The sequence below is a fragment of the Camelina sativa genome, chromosome 6, assembly GCF_030686135.1.
Source record: "Camelina sativa cultivar CO46 ecotype springtype chromosome 6, ASM3068613v1".
In the NCBI taxonomy this organism is placed as follows: domain Eukaryota; kingdom Viridiplantae; phylum Streptophyta; class Magnoliopsida; order Brassicales; family Brassicaceae; genus Camelina; species Camelina sativa.
The window spans coordinates 15,112,992-15,135,694 of NC_141885.1; the positions used below are offsets into that span (position 1 = coordinate 15,112,992).

General features: G+C 35.4%; 5 protein-coding genes across 6 annotated transcripts; 3 read left to right on the forward strand and 2 right to left on the reverse strand.

Moving 5' to 3' along the window:
• The first annotated feature begins 7,319 nt into the window (after nt 1-7,319).
• LOC104790950 (peroxisomal membrane protein 11B) lies at nt 7,320-8,595 on the forward strand. The gene is made up of 2 exons (XM_010516747.3): nt 7,320-7,748; nt 7,998-8,595. The coding sequence occupies exons 1-2, from the start codon at nt 7,561-7,563 to the stop codon at nt 8,494-8,496; spliced, it is 687 nt and encodes a 228-aa protein (XP_010515049.1). The 5' UTR covers nt 7,320-7,560; the 3' UTR covers nt 8,497-8,595.
• Nucleotides 8,596-8,763: 168 nt separating this feature from the next.
• On the forward strand, nt 8,764-10,002 carry LOC104790951 (putative aquaporin TIP5-1). The gene is made up of 3 exons (XM_010516748.2): nt 8,764-9,051; nt 9,137-9,387; nt 9,512-10,002. Exons 1-3 carry the CDS (start codon nt 8,913-8,915, stop codon nt 9,890-9,892), a joined length of 771 nt encoding a protein of 256 aa, XP_010515050.2. The 5' UTR covers nt 8,764-8,912; the 3' UTR covers nt 9,893-10,002.
• Nucleotides 9,946-13,174, reverse strand: LOC104790952 (NO-associated protein 1, chloroplastic/mitochondrial). Its single transcript, XM_010516749.3, has 13 exons — nt 12,726-13,174; nt 12,444-12,629; nt 12,278-12,364; nt 12,119-12,198; nt 11,941-12,022; nt 11,803-11,823; nt 11,512-11,557; nt 11,208-11,326; nt 11,005-11,118; nt 10,811-10,912; nt 10,634-10,723; nt 10,427-10,536; nt 9,946-10,344 (listed from the first exon to the last, which is right to left on the reverse strand). The coding sequence occupies exons 1-13, from the start codon at nt 13,116-13,118 to the stop codon at nt 10,095-10,097; spliced, it is 1,680 nt and encodes a 559-aa protein (XP_010515051.1). The 5' UTR covers nt 13,119-13,174; the 3' UTR covers nt 9,946-10,094.
• A 193-nt stretch (nt 13,175-13,367) lies between these two features.
• Nucleotides 13,368-20,272, forward strand: LOC104790954 (structural maintenance of chromosomes protein 2-2-like). Of its 2 annotated transcripts, none has more exons than XR_015559064.1 (20): nt 13,368-13,927; nt 14,022-14,702; nt 14,780-14,923; nt 15,005-15,295; nt 15,385-15,570; nt 15,642-15,806; nt 15,887-15,946; nt 16,040-16,102; nt 16,547-16,638; nt 16,755-16,851; nt 17,190-17,424; nt 17,560-17,778; nt 17,923-18,063; nt 18,141-18,308; nt 18,583-18,767; nt 18,920-19,013; nt 19,102-19,190; nt 19,296-19,521; nt 19,697-19,771; nt 19,898-20,272. XR_015559064.1 is itself a non-coding variant. In XM_010516751.3 (20 exons), the coding sequence occupies exons 1-20, from the start codon at nt 13,610-13,612 to the stop codon at nt 20,009-20,011; spliced, it is 3,525 nt and encodes a 1,174-aa protein (XP_010515053.1). In that variant the 5' UTR covers nt 13,368-13,609; the 3' UTR covers nt 20,012-20,272. The 2 variants fall into 2 exon arrangements, 1 of the variants encoding a protein (XP_010515053.1); XM_010516751.3 differs by having other exon boundaries at nt 17,308-17,424.
• LOC104790953 (chlorophyll a-b binding protein 4, chloroplastic) lies at nt 20,224-22,094 on the reverse strand. Its single transcript, XM_010516750.3, has 4 exons — nt 21,412-22,094; nt 21,035-21,183; nt 20,683-20,949; nt 20,224-20,592 (listed from the first exon to the last, which is right to left on the reverse strand). The coding sequence occupies exons 1-4, from the start codon at nt 21,621-21,623 to the stop codon at nt 20,459-20,461; spliced, it is 762 nt and encodes a 253-aa protein (XP_010515052.1). The 5' UTR covers nt 21,624-22,094; the 3' UTR covers nt 20,224-20,458.
• Nucleotides 22,095-22,703: the final 609 nt, after the last annotated feature.

The following is a 22,703-nucleotide window of genomic DNA, read 5'->3' on the forward strand; positions in this document are numbered from 1 at the left end:
TTAGAGGCTAATTTATGCACTATCCACGCGTTGGGAAATATTTTATGAACCTAATAGTATGAATTATATTGATGACGAAGTGTAGAATTAGCGATTTACTAATAATTTTAGAACAGTTTTCAAATTCAGATTTATAAGTCTTTGTCAAAATTTATAGTAATAAGTTTTCTTTGTGATCAGAATGTGGCGTTGTATCACATTCTAACATTGAAAACATCAGTTAATAACTTAAATCTTAGTTTAAAGCACAAACTGTTGAATTCTATCGAATAAAATACCACTAGGTAACAATCAGCACTAGTGCGGGATAAGTCGATTTAAAAAAAATTATTATAAGTAAAATCATTATCTAAAATTAATATTTGTTTGTGTCAAACATAAATACATAATATGTAATTAAAGTTTTTATTGTTTATTTATCCAAAACTGTATTTTTCGTATGAAAAATACGTTTTACCCGTGAAATCTTTAAACGTGTAAGAGGCTTTATGGTAGAGAAAATATTGATAAAATGTTACTATTTATTGCAACATATCTATTGTGTGGTTTAAAAATCAAATTCATATCTTTTATGTTTTATTTTGTAATCATAACAATTTTACATATTTCTTATGTAACCATAACAACATATACTAAATTACTCGATAGTTTAATTATTTAATTTTATTATATGTTAGTAACAATCAGATTCTAAACTAAATTTTATGAAGATAATCTCATTTGTTGATTTAAGTTTTTTGAGTAGGCTATTTAAATCTTTTGAGTTAGTCGGTTTGTTAATAAATCTATAAATGACCGATTATTACTAAAAAACCATTATGAAACAATTAATGAAATTCCAAAATCAACGTATTCGTGTAAGAATACATTTCACCCGTGAAATATGTGAATGTGGTAAAAAAAATATTTATAAAATGTTACAATTTATGGTAATATATAGTTTTGTGTGTTTTAAAAATCAAATTTATATTTATGGGTTATCGAGTAACTATAACAATTTTGCATAATCTAATAGTCACTCATTTTAAATATATTATGATTTTTTGGGTACTACGTTTATTTATAATGATAAGGATTCTTATCTCATTCATTTTTAATAGCACATAGATGAATATACAAATGGAACGTATATTCCTATTCAGTTATCAATATTTCCGTTTTTAATGAATAATGACACTAAATGTTGAGATTAATTAGTTTACATACTTAGATATATATATAAATAATCACACATCATGATATCCCCTAATTTGTTGTCATTTTTATATTTATTTATGAATGTATATATAAATCTATATTTATTTGGAATTAAGTTTCTTTTAATAAGTTGGAGATAATTCAGTGGTAATATACTTATTTTTATAATCAATTATAATAACTATTGAAAGCTTGTTATTGAAATTATTATGGTAATAATACTAACATAAAAAAATACAATTTTGTTTTTATATGATTATGTTAATAAGTTATACGTTTAATAAGTTATATGTTCTTTATTTTTATTAACTTTATATTAATTGATATGTCTTTATAGCCTTTTTATAATACTTTATTTATATTGATTTTAAGAAATCAATATTTATATTGATTTTAAGAAATTAATATAACTTTGACTTGTATATGTATATTTGTAAGTAAATTTTAGTGAAATTTCGCCTTAAAGTAGTATGTAATTATTTAATTAGTTTTAATATGTGATATTTAAATTTATGTGAGAAATGATGATATATCTAATTATTTTTCAGTTAATTGATTTTTAAAAATATAATGGCATATTAATGTAATTAAGTAGAAATTTTAATGGTATTTTGCTAAAATGTGCACAGAGCTCTCTCTGGCATAGATACATCAGTTTTTTCAAGAATGTGCTTCTCTATTAATATATTGGAGATATAATCGCACAAACAAGGGGCCATACTACAGCTAAATTATATAAATTTTCAACATAAGAAACTCATGCATAGCTTAATGGTTGAAAAATTCGTAATAAACTACGAGAACTAGGATTTTAATTTTCTTACTACGATTTCCATCAAGATTGTCCATTGATAGGCGAAGACTATGTGATAGGAGACGTAGACATAAAAAGAAAGCCGAGCAAACCTATCTCGAAGAGAACCTGATGCAATCCTAGAAATATCAACTCATCAAAAATTGGTTCAAGGAAAATCAAGATCAAATAAAGAAGTTTCTAGAAGACAATCAATTCATGGCTACATCAAGAAAGTGTCTAGATACAAATAACCAATCTCCATCAATGATGATTGATAAAATCTCTCAAAAAATTTATTCTTGATTTATTTATGTAATTAATTTTATTTATTTTATATTTATGTTATTGATTTTGTAAATTGAGCCTATATAAGCTCATGTTTCCCTTCATTGTAAAGATAGAATATTTTTGGAAAAATAAAAAGGAGAGTTTTCTCACTTTGAAGCTTAGACTTTTGTTTTACTTGTCTTTTCTATTGTGTGTGATTTCTTTAGAAAACAAGTTGAATCTTTATCTTTGTGTGTGATTTACTTAGATATTGATTTGCGTTCTTATCACAAAATCATTCTGCAACTTTGTGTGGCGAATTCGATCCATCATTCATCTCCATCCTATCCGAGTTAGTTAGAGAAGTCCTTTAGACAAGCTATCCATTCACCCCTATTTTGGCTTGAATGAGAACCTTTGATGGATCATATAAAAGAAGAGAAACTTGTTAAGATGTAAAAAATAGTTTCCCCTTATACGTCATACTACTTTCTTTGTAAGTTAATTTTAGAATATTGGATATGGTGGGATGTGATCATCTGATGATGTAACGAGAGCTCCCAAACGCAATCCATCCAACACTCGTGGGCATGGCCGCCCACATGGCACGCCGTTCTTTCAACTCTGACGACTCTCTGAAACTTTCTCAAAATCTGGACTCACACACCCAAAAGGACAATTTCGTCAAACACATACGAATTCACAGCTTGGCCCACCCACCTCACCACAGAAGTTTCAGAAAACATGAGAAGGGTACTTACGTAACTCGTAGGTCAATATGGAGAGGCAATGGCATATTCGCATATATCCAAAGAATGATACTTAACGTGCAGTGGATATTCTATCAACATGTCAGGGCCCATATCAGGCCCCATTTGGTGCCACGTCTTTTGTACGGAACCTCCCGACGTGGTAATAATAGTTGCGGTGTGGATCTTTGTTGTTTCTCACCCTCTCATGATGACTCGACCAAATATGTCTTGAATTGATTCTAGACTTGGGTTCGAACTTCGAACCGACGTGTATTTCCATTATTATATTTCGTTTTAGACATTTAGTTGTCATACACTCGACACGAGTTTCCACTTATAGATTTTAAATAACAAATCTTTTTTTTTTTAAGAAAAATAACAAATCTTAGTGAGGTCATATTTGTATTGGGGGGGGGGGGGTCTAGCTAATTACAACAATGTCAGTCAGCAGAATTAAATTGCGATAGAAAGAGAACTATAATTGATATATGAGTTTTTTTACCTAATGAAAGCAAAACGTTGTACTCAATTATTAGAGTTAAGTTATATATTTTTATATTTTCATTTTTGTAATTTAAACATGACTACTGATAAGCTCAATCGTGTTTGTATAAAATTTACATGAAAGATATGGAAATTTTGATGTCGACAGAAAAAAATATGATAGTTTTGGATTTTACATTCTTTGTTGTTCAGAATCTTGACATCCACATATATATATATATGGCTGTGGCTTCATTAGTCTCATTACAATATTGATTAGACTATCTGAAAATTTCATGACCACATGAAAACTATTTCTTCCATTTTCAAGATGTTCAGTAAGAAACAAAAGATAGAATAATATATATACATCACTAACTTCTACGTGTGGATTGTGACCTAGACAAATGACTGTATAAGAAGTCCAGCTCGTAAGGATTTCGAATTTTATATGTCTAGGGCTGATATGATATGACAAAATCAAAAATGATGTGACAAAGTATTACTTTACAATTCAGAATCAGATGGGAAATATTTTTACCACCGTATAACAAAAACGTTTAGATTCCATGTGAACATGTTTGACAAATACTGTGTATTTTTATATCTCTCAAAATAAACTGTTACGCCTTTCGATTCGGCAAAGGACTCTCATCAAATATGTCTACGCGTGGAAGTCTAAAAGTGGAACTCATATAAATGTACATTGATACAAACCAAAAATAAATAACATATACATTCTTTGTGTATAAAATTTATACTTTACTTTATATTAGAACGAGTGTAAACCTAATATGAACATTAACTAATGTGAAAATCTACGTACCACTAAGATTAAGGACCACAGCTTCTGATTTCTAGTATTTGATCTCGTGGTTTTAGACCACTACATTTGATTAGTGATTTGTTTAGTAATAGCATAAAATGTACTATAAGACTAACTTAGTGTTTTCTACATACATATGCATGGGCCACATAATTCTTAACATAACCGAGTAACTGATAATGATAGGTTAGGTTATATAATCAATCGAATTAAGTAATCGGATCCCACTAGCAGCTGCATAATTATACACATGACGTACGAACTTTTCTCGATTGGGAAAACTTGTAATTTATTTTGTAAATCACTTCTATTAATTGTTGTTCTTTAACACTTAAAAATTTGCTTAAGTCTCTAAAGCCAACAGAAACTTCAGACACTTTTTTTTTTGTCAAACCGGAAACCTCAAACTCTAATGGTTCGTGTTTGTTGTGGGTTCATTAGTCTTTTTAAAATTTCATGACCACATGAAAACTATTTTCTTCCATTTTAAGATATTCAGTAAGAAACAAAATAGAATAATCGATGTACATCACCAAACTTCTACATGGATTGTGACCAAGACAAATGACTGTATATATATAAAGAAGATCCAGCTCGTAATTAATACAATTATTATATTTTCCAGGGCTGATATTTGACATTACTAAATCAGAACAAAAAGAAAAGAAACTGATGTGGCAAAATATTACGTTTTTCTTAACAGTAGAATATATATAATACCGAATTTAGAACGGTATTAGTATTTGCAAACGGTACTTAAATTTGCAGAGCCAAAAAAACATGACGATGACCACAAAAGTTTACCAGAATTTTAACTGATTAGTGACTTATGCTCTTACTAGGTCTGCCATTGTGTTAGTGTGTGCATGTAGAATTTGACTAACTTCTACGATTGCGACCAAGACAAAATGACTGTATGAAGAAGTCCAGCTCGTAAGCGATTCAAATTTTATATTTCTGGGGCTGATATTTGATATGACAAAATATGAAAATGATGTGACAAAAATATTACATCTTTTCTAACCGAATTAGTATTTGCAAGCGGTACTAAACTTTGTGGAGTCAAACAAAGGGGGGGGGGGGGGGGGGGGGGGAATTGACTATGAACGATGACTACAAAAGTTTAGCTTATTAAAAATATACTTATCTCTGCAATTTATTCAAAAAAATATGCATGTAGATTTTGACATTTTCGAAAACCGGGTTCTTTCAAAATTAGGATTTTTTTTCTATGCATCGAAATAATTGTACAAATAATTTCGAATTGCAAAAAATACTTTCAAAAAAAAAGAATAAGAAGACTTAAAATGTTATTTTAAAAATATTATTTGGTAAATATTGTTGGTCGCGGTAGGATGTAGAACACACAAGAAAAAAATATAAGTGGCATCAAATATATATATATATATATATTTTAAAAATCATGATGTTTTTTTTGGTTGTTTTATCATATGGGCCAAGATGTGAACTGCTAAATGTTGGAAGAGTCTCTCCATTTCCAAAATACAGACACAACCGACGAAAAATTAAAGGATAAGGAGCATATACTATATACAGTCTTGGTTTTATATGAACAAAATCGATTATTGAGAAAACGAAACAACCATTAGAAATATTTATTTTATCCATCTTCAATTATTTTGCCTAACTTGATGTGTCCTTTTAAGTGACATATCAATGAACGATGTATATATAGCCTCTTGTTGTCTTATAGACTGGTCGATTTTTGATTTATCCGATCTCTATCGACACTTTTTTTGTTTGTTTAAAAATGCCAAAAGTTTGGGTATCTAGGAGGATGAGCGTCGGACATGTATGTGGTGGTGTATTTCATCGTCGAAAATCGCTGGATCTCTGCCCAGTTATTAAGAATTGAAATTTTAATACTAAAGGTTTTTTTTTTGTTTCCAAATATTTTTTAATACAAAAGCAAATATATAGTATATTTATGTTTGTGTAATCACTGATTGAAAATTAAATTATTATGTTCATATTGTAAGACAGTATAAATATTATTTTTTAAGTAAATATATTAATTTAGCAAATAAAATATGAACGCTAACTAGTAATAGGAGTAGAAAAATTGAACCGTTATTTAAAACTTGGACTTTGTTAATCCGTAGTCAGCCCAAATTTATCTACCAAGAAAATTTAGATGAGAAATTTGGCTATTATTTATTTCTCGTTTATGCATGCACTCATCAAGCTTAAGAGATAGGCACATTTATTTGCGGTAATCATGCACGACCCCAAGTTTCAAAATTGTCATGATTCATGTGTAATCTGTCATGCTCCTGCGACTTGTTGCATGTTATGTATGTGGTGTTGCACTGCCACTTCGTATAGATATCTAGGTACGTTCAATATCTAACCTAGTCCCTACCTTGACCTTTTTTTCTTTGATTTAAATGAGCTACTCTTTAGTACTTTTCATTTGAATCTTCTGTAAAAAGTAACTAAAATATTTTTTTTAATTATGCTTTAACCTTCCATATAGTCTTCGACTCTTCATAGAATTCAGATTGGTAAGTAATCATCCACTTATACATTATATTTGGTGTTTCTGGATGTAGATGTGCGTGGTGCATATAATCGTATCCACAACATTAGAAAATCCGATACTGTAATGAAGATTAGAAAAATAGGTGGTTCATGTAAATCATTTAGCGTATAAGATTGTTATTAATTAGCTCTTCTTATATGGTATCACTTTTGTGCATATAACATTTCTCTGTTCACACAATGAAATAATTTCTCAAAGTACAAGGATTCTGGCTATATTTGTTTCCAATTTGGAGCTAAAGGCCCAAGCTCCAACCTAAAATCAAGCCCATTTGTATAAACAATCACACTTCTGTGCACACATAGTTTAGTCAGTCACACATGATCCAACTGATAAATAATATGGTAAAATAGAGAATTATCTTCAGTCTCGTTTTCCGAAACCCAAAATATATTAAAAAAAATATATATATATTTGTGAATATTTCTTCCACATATATCAAAGAGAAATATTTTTATTTATCCCAAATCCTTTGATATCAAAACATGAGACAACAAGCGCAAGTATTAGCAACCACAAAGCAATCATCTCAAACTCAAACCTCTCAAAACAAACAAAAGACAAAACCTCGATTATTTCGAGTACAAACGTCACTTGTGGTTTATATCTTCTTCATCATCTCCATAACTTCTCTCTCTCTCCCTCCTCTTCTCCTTCCTTTCGCCACCGTTAGGCGATGGCTTCGGACACGTTGGATAAGCTGATTGTGTTCTTGGCCAAGAGAGACGGAATAGACAAGCTCGTTAAGACATTCCAATATGTGGCCAAGCTCGCGTGCTGGCACGTTGAAGCCACACGACCCGAAGCTGCCGATAGGTTCAAGAAGTGGGAGGTCGCCTCCGGTCTCAGCCGCAAAGCCTTCAGGTCCCACATCTTTCTAATATTTATCACTTTATCTACACAGTGGCATCATCGTAAATATAGTCTAATAGAAGAATTGAAATGAAATGTTTGCTTTATTTCACTTTTTGATTAATATCTTATCTCATATACCAAATTTGAATAGTGTGACTAATGCTAATACACTTTATATTAAATGACAAGAAGTAAAAAGTGAATATATTTACAATAACAACCGTTGTTAATTTATGGTCGGGGAATTATGCAAAACAGGACAGGAAGATCTCTCACGGGGTTTAATGCGCTGAGACGAAGCCCCGGGGCCACCCCGGTGATCCGTCTCCTAGCAGTCCTAGCCAATTCAGGAGAAATGGTTTACTTCTTCTTCGATCATTTTCTTTGGTTATCAAGAATTGGATCATTAGACGCCAAGCTCGCCAAGAAAATGAGTTTCATCTCCGCTTTTGGCGAATCTTTCGGCTACACTTTCTTCATCATCATTGATTGCATCTTCATAAGGCAGAGACTCGACTCCTTGAAAAGACTTCGGTATCCGTCCGATGAAACGAAAGATGAAATCAACGCAAAAATTAGCGAAATCCGTGGCGATATAGTGATGAGGTTGATGGGAATTTCAGCCAACATTGCGGATTTGATTATCGCATTGGCGGAAATTCAACCGAACCCGTTTTGTAACCACACGGTTACACTCGGTATAAGCGGTTTAGTTTCGGCTTGGGCAGGTTGGTATAGGAATTGGCCTACCTCGTGAGATGTATAATCAAAAATCTAAGGAATGTATGTTGTTGTTTTGGAATGAACATATCAAACGTGTATAATTTTCTTGAAATATATGAATACTTCTATTTTTTACATTGTTTTATTATGTGTCAAATATATCAAACAAAAACTAAGGTTGTTATACACGTTTGATATGTTTGATTTGTAACACTTGTGATTTATCCACGTAAGGGCATTTCTGAAAATTATGAATCGTGAGAACTGTAAATAATAACTTCCCACTCCTCTCACTCTCTTTGAGGAGACGGTTAACTAAAATGTTTTTTTTTTTTAACTCATTTTTATCAAAAGTCGTTACCTTCTCGTAATATTTATAGTTTTTACTTTACGTTCATTCAACAACAAAAACAGAGAAAAGAAAGAAAAAAAAAAACTTGAACGTAACTGATGAGAAGAATGATTCCAACATCGTTTTCAAGTAAGTTTCAAGGAGTAGTAAGTATGAATGCGTTGAGATGTTACGTATCGGAGTTTATCTCTACCTTCTTCTTCGTCCTCGCTGCCGTTGGTTCCGTCATGGCTTCAAGTAATTTTACTCTGTTTTCTAAATAAGTTTGATCCTTCTTGGTAATAAGAAGAAATTGTTAATCGTGTTTTTTTTTTCCCATCAGGGAAGTTGATGGCGGGTGATGTGTCGGGTCCGTTTAGTGTATTAATACCGGCGATTGCGAATGCGTTTGCGTTGTCTTCGTCTGTTTACATCTCTTGGAACGTCTCTGGTGGCCATGTGAATCCTGCGGTTACGTTTGGGATGGCGGTTGCTGGTCGGATTAGTGTTCCGACCGCTATGTTCTATTGGACTTCTCAGATGATTGCCTCTGTTATGGCTTGTCTTGTCCTTAAAGTAACTGTCGTCGAACAGGTGATTAAACATTTTTGTGTTACACCGGTTTCGTTTAATTTTTGTTTGATTTGTGTTCTATGTTTTTTTTTTTTTATATCTTATTTGTGTTTTGTTATGTTTTTGTGTTTGAATTTATTATCAGCACGTACCGATCTATAAGATTGCCGGAGAAATGACGGGATTTGGAGCATCGATTCTTGAAGGTGTTTTAGCGTTCGTCCTGGTCTATACCGTGTTCACGGCTAACGATCCGAGACGTGGTCTACCTTTAGCCGTAGGACCTATATTCATAGGGTTTGTTGCGGGAGCCAATGTTCTAGCCGCTGGTCCGTTCTCTGGAGGGTCCATGAACCCAGCGTGTGCCTTTGGGTCGGCGATGATTTATGGAAGTTTCAAGAACCAAGCTGTGTATTGGGTTGGGCCTCTGCTTGGAGGAGCCACAGCTGCGTTAGTGTATGACAACGTGGTGGTTCCGGCAGAAGATGATCGTGGCTCATCTACTGGAGATGCCATCGATGTGTAATGACTTGTTTTTTACTGTTTTATATGTTGTTGTAGAGCTTTTCTAGTTTTCAGTTTCTGAAATGTTGTTCACTTGATGTTTAATTTATTGAATACTAGTTTCATTACAAACAATTTTATATTTTACCATTATGTTACATACTGTATGTATTAACTCTGGGTTTGAGAAAACTTAGCCGATACTTTTGCATCTAAACAAAAATTTAGAAGTGCCATTTGGGTCTTACTTCTTCTTCCTCATCGGTTAAATCACGGTACTGATACCATTCAGCACCTGAAGCACCAATTGGTAATGTTGGTCGGAGAAATACTTCAACTGGTTTTGGCACACTGACACAAATACGTATCTGATGCTCTGCTTCATTGAGATCTCTCGGTTCTGTTCCTCGTGTTTTGCGAATTGGTTCAATTGAAATCCATCCTAACCCAGAAATTGCCACATCACTAGCCGGTCTGATCAACAAGTGTGTCAACGTTAGATGATGAGCATTCGTTTTACTAACGATAGATAAGGAATAGAATATAAATACATCACCTTTTTGCATCGATGATTTGGATTTGGAGTAAACGATGAGATTGTAATCCTTTCCACTCTTGAATCTGATCTTTCCCTGATGGAGGTGTCAGAAGCACACCCAGTTCCTTCTGCAGAATAAATGGGTATCAAGTAAATGGTAATAAGAAGATTGAATTTATCTTCATGTTAGCTACAAAGTTGTTACTGATGGTGATAGAAACTTGCCTGGTAAAAGTCCGTAGCTGTTTTGGTTGGTACTACATGAATATCAAGAGCCTTTGGTCCATAGAATGTGAAACATGTTTCCGGTAGAGCCTGTAATATGTCAAGTATGTAATGGTTTAAAAACACTCTGATACCCTGTGAAACATAATTCAGCATTCATCCGGTTCTAATTTTTACCTTCAAGATGTCGATCCTGACGAGACCTCCCCAGAAAAATGTATAACCATTTAAGCTCTCACCCTTGGGACTACTTGACAATTGAGTTGGCAAAGTTGAAATCTGTAAGGAACAAAAGGATAGTAAAATCATCATACTATGTTACCGTAAAGTAATCTTTACGGCTTTACCTGGCTATAATATAGAAGACTTACATCGAAAGACTGGCCTCTGAGCCGATTTTGAGGAGCAAGGGCGGGTAAATCATCTGAATGAACAACAGCTGCTTGCCTATGGTGTAGGTGCACACCCGGTGTATCATACAACTTCTGTGGTAATAAGGTATTCTTTAGCAGATGTCTACTGGTGGCAGAATTTCGGAAATTTCTACGAAAATGGTGGTGGTTTAAGTTTATACCTCTCCTCCAAGGAAGGCGTTGATCTGAATTGGACCCAAGGTGGTTCCAGGGACAGCAGATTGAATTGGTTTGTACTTTTGAGCCGCTGCGGCAACAGGGTCCCTTTCGGCCATTGTTTCTGTATAATGAAGTACATATAGAACCATTCAAACTTGATTTATAGATGCAACCTAAATTGTGAAAAAATTAGCCCTACTAGAATAAAACAGCACGTATTCTTAGACAAGAAGAAAGGAAGTATTCAAGCAGATACAAACTGTAACGACAAGTGACATATAGCAAATAGAGAACAAATTGACTTACTCAGCAACGCATTGATGAATGCAGACTTCCCTACGTTTGCTGCACCCTGTGAAAGCATGATGAGGAAATGATGAATGAATATTTATCAGACTGTCAAAGAAGTTTCTGTAAAATTGCACAGCCTCTATCTCCTGTATGAACTGGTGAATCCGATAGAACAGGGTAGTGTAGACTTAGTTGTTCTATTGGTCATAAGAGAAAATCAGCTTTGCCTAAGATACGTTAAGCTAAAACAATAAATTTCCTCAGTCCGCTAGAATCTTTGTAAAAAAAAATTGAGAATGCACATACCAGAATGTAGACATCTCGTCCCTGAAATAAAAACAGGGATGGAGAGGTTAAGTTACAGGAGATAAACGAATAGAAGGTTATATTATCCCATATTGAGCCAGAAAGGAAACAAGATGTAAGCCAATTCATGGTATATACCTTTTTCTCCTTCTGGATTTCTGATGCAACTCCGCTAACTCCATCAAGAGATTTTGAACTTGTGAGATGGACGCTCAACACACTGTTAAAGTTACATCCATCCAAATCAGTCATTAGCTCCAGAAACATTAAGTCACATTATGATAACAAACCTAGTAAATAAGCACTTGATACCTACTTAAGCTTTTTCCTCGTGGTCATTTCTACAACCCAATCCCCAATACAGTTCATATCTGTTCCTTTCGGAAGAAGATCAATCTAACAGTACAAAACACAGTTCTTTATCAGAAAAAAGTTGAAAAAGATTGAAGAAGTAGCCTGGTTGTAAAAACCTTACCTTAGTTATAACTAGTATAATCGGATTAGCTCCAACTAAGTCACGAACACGAGCTAAAAAGCTTCCATTAAAATCCACAATGTCAACCTGTGACACCACAAAATGCATCAAACCATTACATCATGTTGATGACTGACTTCTTGACATTCTAACAAACTACTCTCACCAATTTGACAATCAAAGCTTTCTCATGGCGCAAATGAGAGAGCTTCTCCCTAAGTTCATCAGCTGATACAAACTGTTTCCCACCAGCATATCCTCCGTTACCACCAACTGCTGTAATCATATGTCCATGTGACAAAAGCTGACACCTTCCACATATTATAGTTCTTAACTGATGATGCTTCTTCTTCTACAATAATAATTAACAAAAGATTTCAAAAAACTCACTTCAATTGCATCAAATCAACTAAGTAAAAATTAAGATTCCAAAAGCTCGAATTCATACCAAATCGTAAGTGATCAGATCGACAAATCCAGGAGAATCAACTTCGGAAGTCTGTAACGGAGCTCCGCAGCCGTAACAACACGAGACGGAGGTATCAACAACTTTACGCACAACCTCTTCCTTTATCTTCTTCTTCTTCTCCTTTTTAATCTCTCTCTTCACCACTTTCTTAGCTTCATGAGCTCGTTGGTTCTCCAAGAACCTTTCTCCAGGAGTCGGAGCAGCCGCAGCGAATCCATCTCGTTCCGAGAGCGAAACCGGAGATTCAGAACTAGCGATGGATTTACATACGATTGAAGTCGCTTGCTTCCGGTAGATCACGGTGAGATTTGGTTCACGTCTGGTGAGGCGACGAGGAAGAGAAGGAAACGTTGAGAGTGTCCGTAGCGCCATTGCTGAGATTTTTTTCCCCACCAGCTCTGTGAAGAAGAAGATAGAATCCAAAGAGAGTTCATAAAAGACTCTTTTTGCGTCAGAAGTTTATCCATAACTCGAGAAACCGAACCGAACCGACCCAAACCGCACCGACCCAAACCAAACCGAAATATCTATTTCGATCTACGGTTAGGGTAGGGTTTACAAATTCACTTTCCCGCTCTTTTGCTACCAAATCCGAAAAACCCCAATTTTTTAAACTGAGAATTTTTTTTTTTTTTTTTTTTTTTTTTTTAATTTGTTTTGGTAAAATTGAAAAAAAAAAAAAAAAAAAAATTCAAATTCGCTCTCTCAATTTTGGAGATTCGTCTCTGTTTTCTCCTGCAACGGTTAGATTTAGGATCTGCGAATTTCAATTTCGGAATTAAGCTTGTTGTTGTGATACTTTAATCTGGGTTTCAATTTCTAGGGTTTTTAGTTTCTAAATTAGGGTAAAATTTTGGGGGAAGATGCATATAAAGGAGATATGCTTGGAGGGTTTCAAATCATACGCGACGAGGACAGTGGTTCCGGGTTTCGACCCGCATTTCAACGCGATTACGGGTCTAAACGGGTCCGGGAAATCAAACATCCTCGATTCAATCTGCTTCGTTCTGGGTATCACTAATCTCCAGCATGTTCGAGCTTCTAATCTACAAGAACTCGTTTACAAACAAGGACAAGCTGGGATTACTAAAGCCACTGTCTCGATTACTTTCGATAACTCCGAGAGAAACCGAAGTCCTTTAGGTTATGAAGATCACTCAGAGATTATCGTAACTAGACAAGTAAGTACTTTATTTCACTTAAGGTTTCGTGAGAAATGTTTCGTTTTTTAAAATGTTTTTGCTTAGAGTGACTTTTTTTGTGTGTGTTTTGAAGATTGTGGTTGGTGGAAGGAACAAGTATTTGATCAATGGGAAGCTTGCTCAACCAAGTCAAGTTCAGAACCTTTTCCACTCGGTGCAGCTTAATGTTAATAATCCTCATTTTCTCATTATGCAAGGGCGTATAACCAAAGTTTTGAACATGAAACCTATGGAGATTTTATCGATGCTTGAAGAAGCTGCGGGGACAAGAATGTATGAGAATAAGAAAGAGGCTGCGTTAAAGACGTTAGAGAAAAAGCAAACCAAGGTTGATGAGATTAATAAGCTTCTTGAGCATGATATATTGCCAGCTTTGGAGAAGCTTAGGAGAGAAAAGGCGCAGTATATGCAGTGGGCTAATGGTAACGCTGAACTAGAACGAGTAAAGAGGTTCTGTATCGCTTTTGAGTATGTTCAAGCAGAGAAAGTTAGAGACAATTCTCTCCATGGGGTTGAACAAATGAAGACAAAAATGACAAGTATTGACGAAGAGATAGAAAAGACTCAGGGAGATTTATCGGAACTGGAGAACCAAGTTAAAGCTTTGACTAAGGCAAGGGAAGCCAGCATGGGAGGAGAAGTTAAAAATTTGTCTGACAAAGTGGATTCACTGTCTAATGAAGTTACACGTGAATTATCCAAGCTTAATAATATGGAGGACACCCTTCAGGGCGAAGAGAAGAATGCTGAAAAGGTTAGCCGACAGTTATTATCTTGGTGTGAAATTGTTATTGACTCTCAGCTGTTTCTGATAACTTTTGGTGTTGCCAGATTGTTCATAATATAGAAGATTTGAAGAAATCTGTAGAAGAGAGAGCTACAGCTCTCAAGAAGTGCGACGAAGGAGCAGCAGATCTAAAACGAAAATTCCAGGAATTTTCCACCACACTGGAAGAGTGTGAAAGAGAACACCAGGTACAGTGGTACACTAAGAAGAATCTTTAGTTACTGAATCAGTCTTGTTTGTTAATTGGATGTATGTCCCTTGATAATTAGGGTGTGATAGCTGGTAAGAGTAGTGGAGATGAAGAGAAATGTCTTGAAGATCAACTACGTGATGCTAAGATTTCTGTTGGATCAGCTGAAACGGAGTTGAAGCAGCTGAATACCAAAATTAGTCACTGTGAAAAAGAGCTAAAAGAGAAAAAGTCCCAGTTGATGTCAAAACAAGAAGAAGCTGTTGCAGTGGAAAATGAACTTGATGCTAGAAAAAATGATGTTGATAGTGTAAAAAGGGCACTTGATTCTCTTCCTTATAAAGAGGGTCAGATGGAAGCATTGGAGAAGGTTAGCATTTAGCATGCTTTTTCTAGATTATTTTATTTTCTTCTTTTGTTTGCACAAAGAATACATCCGTGACTGAATTTTACTCTCAGGATCGAGGATTGGAACTTGAAGTTGGGCGAAGGCTGAAAGACAAAGTGAGCGATCTTTCAGCTCAATTAGCAAATGTACAGTTTACATACCGTGATCCTGTGAAGAACTTTGATCGATCAAAGGTGAAAGGTGTGGTTGCAAAACTGATAAAAGTGAATGATAAGTCCTCAATGACAGCTTTGGAAGTAAGTAGGGAATTATCATGTCATTATACTTTGTCGGATCATAGGAGTTCTAAGGTGACTATTTTTTTCAGGTTACTGCTGGTGGGAAGTTGTTTAATGTTGTTGTAGACACAGAAGATACTGGAAAAGAGCTCCTTCAAAAGGGTGATCTTCGGAGGAGAGTTACAATAATTCCTCTCAACAAAATTCAATCTCACCTAGTTCCACCTAGAGTGCAGCAAGCCACTGTTAGATTGGTATGTGGATCTTTTTTTTAATTCCTGTCAAATTCAACTCCCTTTTCTTTGTTCCTTGCTGACTCTCTACTAATTTTTAGATTGGAAAGGGTAATGCGGAATTGGCACTTTCTTTAGTTGGTTATAGCGAAGAATTAAAGGTGGGTTGGTTGCCTGCTCACGGTACCAAAATTAGCTGATACCATGAGTTCATGACTATTTATTTTCGTTTGACATGTTCTAATTTTTTGCAGAATGCTATGGAATATGTTTTTGGTTACACTTTTGTTTGCAAAACTACTGATGCGGCAAAGGAAGTAAGTATTTTTCCAGACATTAGAGTGCATGTGTGCTGACTCTGTGTTTGTTAAGGATGTAGTTTGATTTCTAAGCTGTTTGTATAACAACCTTACTTGACATGTAAATTCAGCTGGGCCTTTGGTTATATTGTCATAGCCTCAATCTTCTCTCAAAATTTCAAATGATGATTTCCCTCTTTATATTAGCGGATGGGAATATGGGATACGACTCTGGCAAAAATTAAATCCTATCAATAATATATAGTTGTCTACCAGAGAGAAAGGGTTCTTATGTTTATCGTTTCTCAAAACTTGATTGCGTTGCTGGGTTGTAAATGCATTTATCAGACATAACTTATTTTCGTTACTGTCTTCTCGACTATTAGATACCTATATTTTGACGGCAAGACAACTCAATTTTCTTTAGATCTTTAATTTGTCTCTCAAATGCTTGTTCGGCAGGTAGCATTTAATAGGGAAATTCGAACTCCAAGTGTTACACTTGAAGGTGATGTATTTCAGCCAAGTGGTCTTCTTACTGGTGGAAGTCGCAAGTATGTCATTTTTTCTATTAGACCTGTAAATATCTTCTCGGTTTCATACAGATATGGTTCAGCAATGCCTATAACCTGACCAAAAACATTGTATATTTCGTATTCCTCTGTTGTAGGGGTGGATGTGATCTGCTAAGACAACTTCATGATCTGGCAGAAGCTGAAGCAAAATTTCACGTACATCAGAAAAGGTTGTCGGAAATTGAAGCGAAGGTATATTCCTTCAATTATATATATATATATATATATGCTATTGCAGCTGAGCTAGGCATCATATAATTTATGACAAACCGTTTGAAGTACATACCCATATCTTATACATGTAGTCATGTACTTCAGGTTAGAATTAGATCTGGATCATTGGAACTCGAGGCTCATGTTTGTTCATTGGTGATCTACAAGAAAATATAATCTGAGCTGCTGAAACTGACACTTTGAACCTTATTTAGATGTCTCGTCATCTCAGATAGTTGATCAATTTGGTTGTTTCTGGCTCAAATGAAACAAATGTTTAGTTGCAGCATATTTATATTTCATGTTTGATTTTCTAGGATTTATTGGTACATCACATATGGTTGTGAAGGCTCCTACAGAATGCTGCTATCGGCTGGCTCTTTGGGTTTCTTGGTAAAATTAAGTTTTAAACCCTACTGGTTCTTTAAACTGCAGATCAATGAGCTTCAGCCTCTTCAAAAGAAATTCACAGACATGAAAGCACAGTTGGAGCTGAAAATGTATGACATGTCCTTGTTTCTAAAAAGGGCTGAACAGAACGAGCACCACAAGGTTTTTGTATCTCCATTTGGCATCTTTTTTTTTTGTCAACGTATCTCCCATTATCTACATCCTTCTAGCTTAAATTTCCGAATTCGAATTTTTGCCTTCTATCGTTGCTAATAGGCACATCGCTTCCTTATATAGCTTGGTGAGGCGGTGAAGAAACTTGAAGAAGAGGCTGGAGAAGTGAGATCCCAAATCACAGAGAAGGAAAATCTTTACAAAAGTTGTGCTGATACTGTCTCCACGCTGGAGAAATCCATCAAAGATCATGATAAGAACAGAGAAGGAAGACTCAAGGACTTAGAAAAGAATATCAAAACTATCAAAGCTCGTATTCAGGCATCCTCAAAAGATCTAAAGGTATTCCAGATTTTTCATCAAAGTCTTTGACTCTGCCGTTGAACTTTTACAATCTTTTTCTTTAACCTGGTTTACCAACTTTTTTGCCTTTTACATTTCTAAAATGGCTTCATAGCTTATGCTATATGTTTCTCTTGCTCATAGGGTCATGAAAACGAAAGGGAGAGGCTTGTGATGGAGCAAGAAGCAGTGTTGCAGGAACAGTCATCTTTAGAGAGCCAGCTAGCTTCATTGAAGAAGCAAATTAACACTCTGGATTCAGATGTGGGTAATCAACGATCCAAGGTACTGCAATTATTTGTATTCGTGTCTTTTAAAATTAAAAAATACATGAGTAACGTGTGGATGTGATACCCCTGCAGGTGGATGCCATACAGAAGAATCATGATCAGTCTCTCTCTGAGCTCAAGTTGATACATGCAAAGAGGAAGGAATGTGATACACAGATTAGTGGTTCTATCGTAGACCAGGAAAAATGTCTGCAGAAGATTAGTGACTTGAAGCTTGACAGAAAGAAGTTAGAAAATGAGGTATATTCTCTCTTCAATTCTTGCGGCGCTCTTCTCCCTATTTAATGACAGATGTCCTGGGTTTACTTAATTGCTTTGACATTAATATTGAAGTAGGACTGGATGTTGGATGATAGAGGTGGATATAAGTATTAGGAGTTCCTGGTAATTCGACTGTAATAAAAATTGAAGATGTTGTATACTCTATTAGTTGATAAGTAGTATTTACTGAAATTCTACATTTTAAGAAATGCACACTGTAACTGTTCATGGGCGAACATTTTACTCTGCATAGGTAACAAGGATGGAGATGGATCAGAAGAATTGTTCTGTGAAGGTAGACAAACTTGTTGAGAAGCATACATGGATAACATCTGAGAAGCAGCTTTTTGGTAAAGAAGGGACGAACTATGATTTTGAATCCCGTGATCCTTATAAAGCAAGAGAAGAACTTGAAAGGCTCCAGACAGAACAATCAAGGTATGTTTCTGAGTATTATAATATTTACACCTATGCAATGCAATATCAATGGAATGTGCTTTCTTTTTCTTTCTTGTTTCTTCTCTTTAACTAATTGAGAAATTACTCTTCTCTCCTTTCCTGGCTATTCATTTCTCGTATAAACTATAAAGTCTCGAGAAAAGAGTAAACAAGAAGGTCATGGCTATGTTTGAGAAAGCAGAAGATGAATATAATGCTCTTATGACCAAGAAAAATATAATCGAGGTTAGTGTTGAAGACTTGGAGGGTCTGTGCGATTTAGTTTTAACAGTTTTACACGCATTTACTAACTGTGGTTTTTCATTTTTCATAGACTGATAAATCCAAGATTAAGAAAGTGATTGAGGAGCTTGATGAGAAGAAAAAAGAAACACTGAAAGTTACATGGGTTAAAGTTAATCAGTGAGTCGCTTATTTAGTTTTCTTTGCTTGTTCAACCATGTGATTCACTTCTTTTAACTTCATCGTGAGATCGATTTACGATATTTACACTTGGATCCTCATCAGGGATTTTGGTTCCATTTTTTCAAGTCTACTACCTGGCACCATGGCAAAACTAGAAGCTCCAGAAGGAGGTAATTTCCTTGATGGCCTTGAGGTCCGTGTTGCTTTTGGAAGTGTTTGGAAACAGTCTTTATCTGAGCTAAGTGGAGGGCAAAGATCTCTTCTTGCACTATCTTTAATCCTAGCATTGCTTCTCTTCAAGCCAGCTCCTCTCTATATCTTAGATGAGGTACATCACGAGTTTACATTTCTATGAATCATTGCTCTCGCTTTACATTTTCAATATGTAACGTTAAGTTCATGTTTTCAGTGATCTTGACAATGTTCACGATAACAGGACCTTTTTTTAAGTTTGATGGCATTCTCAAAAGACATAAGAGAACTCATGACTTTATTTTTATCAGGTTGATGCAGCTCTTGATCTCAGCCACACGCAGAACATAGGAAGAATGATAAAAGCTCATTTCCCACATTCACAGGTCACAAAATTTTGCGGGTTTCTATGATTTTGTATTCACTAGCTATACCCATGATTCAGAAAGCTCTACTTATCAATCCATTGATATCTCAAACATTGCTGCTCTCTGATATGACTTCTCTTTCAGTTCATCGTGGTTTCACTGAAAGAAGGAATGTTCAACAATGCCAATGTTCTCTTCCGAACAAAATTCGTGGATGGTGTTTCAACAGTCCAGAGGACAGTAACAAAACAGAGCTAGTAACCTGCTTTATATCCTTAACTGCACTAATGATGTATATACTCTTCTCTCTTCAATCAAAACGGCTTCTATGTGTGTACTACGTGTCTTTTAAGATCTGTAGCCAATGATTTGTTGGTACCTGTTGTCTAAGTCTAGAAACCGAAGCTTACCGAAACTTTAGGTTTTTTTTTGTTGTTGTTGCAAATGTATTAAGAGATTGGGATTCTACGTTGTGCTTAAATCACTGTTACCACATGAATATATAAATATTAAGGACTACGACAATGTTGATTAACTTAGTTCCTCTGTACATTGAAGATTTTAAATTTAATCATGTAGCGACAACGATTCAACACCAATTCAGGCTCAAAATCCAAGAACTCTAAGATGAAACACACTCGCTGACAGACATGAAACTGATGGAAGATAAGAGAGAGATGAGATTCATAAGTCTGTCTTAAATCTTTAGCCGCTGAGGGTTTGGACAATAGTGTTGTGCCATGGATCAGACAAGTGCTGCAACAGATTCTCAAATGGTCCCTTTCCAGTCACATTGTGTTGAACCACAAACCCCAAGAATGCCAACATAGCCAACCTCCCTGCAAAACAAACAAACTGGTCTTTAGTCTTTTAACTCTAAGCTATTCTTGCCTGACAAAATAACGAATTTAGTTTTTTCGTAAGCTTACCGTTTGCGAGCTCTTTCTCCTTGGCCTCAAGCGTAGGAGCAAAGTTAAGCGGGTTAAAGATACCACCAGGGTAACCGACTTCACCCTTAGGTAAGCTGTATTGCTTAAAGATAGGGTCTTGGTTCACACTCCCTGGGTTCTTGATGTCTTGCCACCGTCTGATCTCAACGTAGTGAAACAATATGAACTCGATCACGAACAATGTCGAGGACGATGCGAAGTACTGCTCTTTCCCAGCATCGTACCACTCCGGAACGTTTATGATTCCTACCAACAGATTTGACAATCACTGTGTTAAGTTCTTGAAAAAATATTACAAATTTTTTTCAGGTAATGTCAAATGGTGACTCACCGATCTTGGTGAAAACTTCCGGCAAAAGCATCCCTGCGACACCGAGCATGGCCCATCGTCCGTTGACCAGCTCTGCCTGGATGAACCATTTCAAGTTCTCTGGATCCTCTGCTAGACCCAACGGGTCAAACCCATTGTCTCCGGCAAGACTGCAATACGGGTAATATAAGAGTGAGTGAGCAATTTACCATACCTTCCAACATCAACTAAACTGGTACCGAACCAACTCGGTCTAACCTAACGAGGCCTAGCTAGGCCTATTAGTACATTAACTAAACCGGTACCGGATTGATCTAACGTAACAAATCGATTACAAAGGTGGTTCCGGTTATTTGAAACCGATATTTGAATGTACAGTAGTAGTTTGCAAAATTTACCTGCCGGTGAGATAGTCAGGCGATGCCAAACCGGGCAACCATTCTCCTTTCTTAGCTTCAACCTTAAACGACGACGTTTTGGAGGATGAACCGATCGTTTTAAACGACAAGTCGCGGTTCAACTTACCGGAAGAACCGATGAGGAATCTTGGCTTTGAAGTAGTGCAAGGTCTGAAAATCGAGGCCGAGGCATGAGTAGTGACAGTTGCCATTATCACTAGTCTCAGAAGATCCGACCAGAGAACCCTTTACTGTAATAAGAAGAATGGGATTGGTAGGAATCAAGAGAGATTGAAAGATGAGTTCAGAGATGATTGTGAAGAAATAAAGACTTGGTGGGGGATTTGTAACTTTGCTGAAGATGAGTTTTTGTGGCTGTGGATTAATGATTAAGTATGTACCGTTGGATTATATGACGTGGTTGATTGAACGGATGAGATGGGTTTGAGGTGAGATATAGGCTTATCAGTTTATCTTCAAAGCGTATCTTAAAGAGGATTTTTATGTTCTTTGAGATTGGTCGGAACAAGATAGTGTCGGGTCCATTGTTGTACACGTGTCAATGGTTCAGATTAAAATATAAGACTGAAGTGAGGATTCACGTCAACCAATCAAATGGAACCGAATTGGCAATATGGGAAACCAAAAAATCCAGAGTCTGATTTTTTTCCTAATCATCAAGTGATAGGAGAGTGTCACAAAATCACAATATCAATAACTTTTCTGAAGTCGAGTAAAAATATTTTAAATTGACTTTTTAAAAAGAATCAGATTTGTCTAAAGTCTATGGGCTTGTCAAGGTTGATATCAGGTCCGTTTTAGGCCCAAGAAGAAGAGAAGAAGGAGGAGAATGTGGAAGAAATTAACTTCGATCCTTCATTCCTTCTTGTTCTTCAACCTCTCTTCCTGAGTTCCTTCAGTGTTCATATATATATTTCTTGTAAATTTGACAGAGACATTATAGATTACCTTTTCATTAAATTATAGCAAAAATAAGACTATGTCCAAACCAAACTGGACACCACCATGCAGAAGGCATCACAAAGTTATTTTTTGTGATATTACATGTTGAATATTCTCGTTAATATTTACTCGGAGTAAATTACTCCTTTTCTTCTACCACTCTTTATAGTCTTAACTCCTGTATAGTTGGACTGGTAGAGGATACTTTTCCTTGTATTATCAGTTTCTCCGAAATTCACAGAAGCATGACTATATTATATACATCAACATAAACAAGTTTATTAGAGGACGACCAAAAAAAAAAAAAAAAAAATGAAGAAGAAAAAGTA

What these genes read in the sequence shown, in the direction of transcription:
- LOC104790950 (XM_010516747.3), top strand. Translation starts at nt 7,561, where the DNA reads ATGGCTTCGGACACGTTGGATAAGCTGATTGTGTTCTTGGCCAAGAGA. An exon ending in CTCAGCCGCAAAGCCTTCAG is followed by an intron (nt 7,749 to 7,997) that starts GTCCCACATCTT and finishes TATGCAAAACAG; the next exon opens with GACAGGAAGATCTCTCACGG.
- LOC104790951 (XM_010516748.2), top strand. Translation starts at nt 8,913, where the DNA reads ATGAGAAGAATGATTCCAACATCGTTTTCAAGTAAGTTTCAAGGAGTA. An exon ending in TGGTTCCGTCATGGCTTCAA is followed by an intron (nt 9,052 to 9,136) that starts GTAATTTTACTC and finishes TTTTCCCATCAG; the next exon opens with GGAAGTTGATGGCGGGTGAT. An exon ending in AAGTAACTGTCGTCGAACAG is followed by an intron (nt 9,388 to 9,511) that starts GTGATTAAACAT and finishes ATTTATTATCAG; the next exon opens with CACGTACCGATCTATAAGAT.
- LOC104790952 (XM_010516749.3), bottom strand. Translation starts at nt 13,118, where the DNA reads ATGGCGCTACGGACACTCTCAACGTTTCCTTCTCTTCCTCGTCGCCTC. An exon ending in AAGCTTTGATTGTCAAATTG is followed by an intron (nt 12,365 to 12,443) that starts GTGAGAGTAGTT and finishes GTGGTGTCACAG; the next exon opens with GTTGACATTGTGGATTTTAA. An exon ending in CAGCTACGGACTTTTACCAG is followed by an intron (nt 10,537 to 10,633) that starts GCAAGTTTCTAT and finishes TTTATTCTGCAG; the next exon opens with AAGGAACTGGGTGTGCTTCT.
- LOC104790954 (XM_010516751.3), top strand. Translation starts at nt 13,610, where the DNA reads ATGCATATAAAGGAGATATGCTTGGAGGGTTTCAAATCATACGCGACG. An exon ending in CTACTGATGCGGCAAAGGAA is followed by an intron (nt 16,103 to 16,546) that starts GTAAGTATTTTT and finishes CTTGTTCGGCAG; the next exon opens with GTAGCATTTAATAGGGAAAT. An exon ending in CTCTCTATATCTTAGATGAG is followed by an intron (nt 19,522 to 19,696) that starts GTACATCACGAG and finishes TATTTTTATCAG; the next exon opens with GTTGATGCAGCTCTTGATCT.
- LOC104790953 (XM_010516750.3), bottom strand. Translation starts at nt 21,623, where the DNA reads ATGGCAACTGTCACTACTCATGCCTCGGCCTCGATTTTCAGACCTTGC. An exon ending in GGAAGTTTTCACCAAGATCG is followed by an intron (nt 20,950 to 21,034) that starts GTGAGTCACCAT and finishes ATCTGTTGGTAG; the next exon opens with GAATCATAAACGTTCCGGAG. An exon ending in GGAGAAAGAGCTCGCAAACG is followed by an intron (nt 20,593 to 20,682) that starts GTAAGCTTACGA and finishes TTTGTTTTGCAG; the next exon opens with GGAGGTTGGCTATGTTGGCA.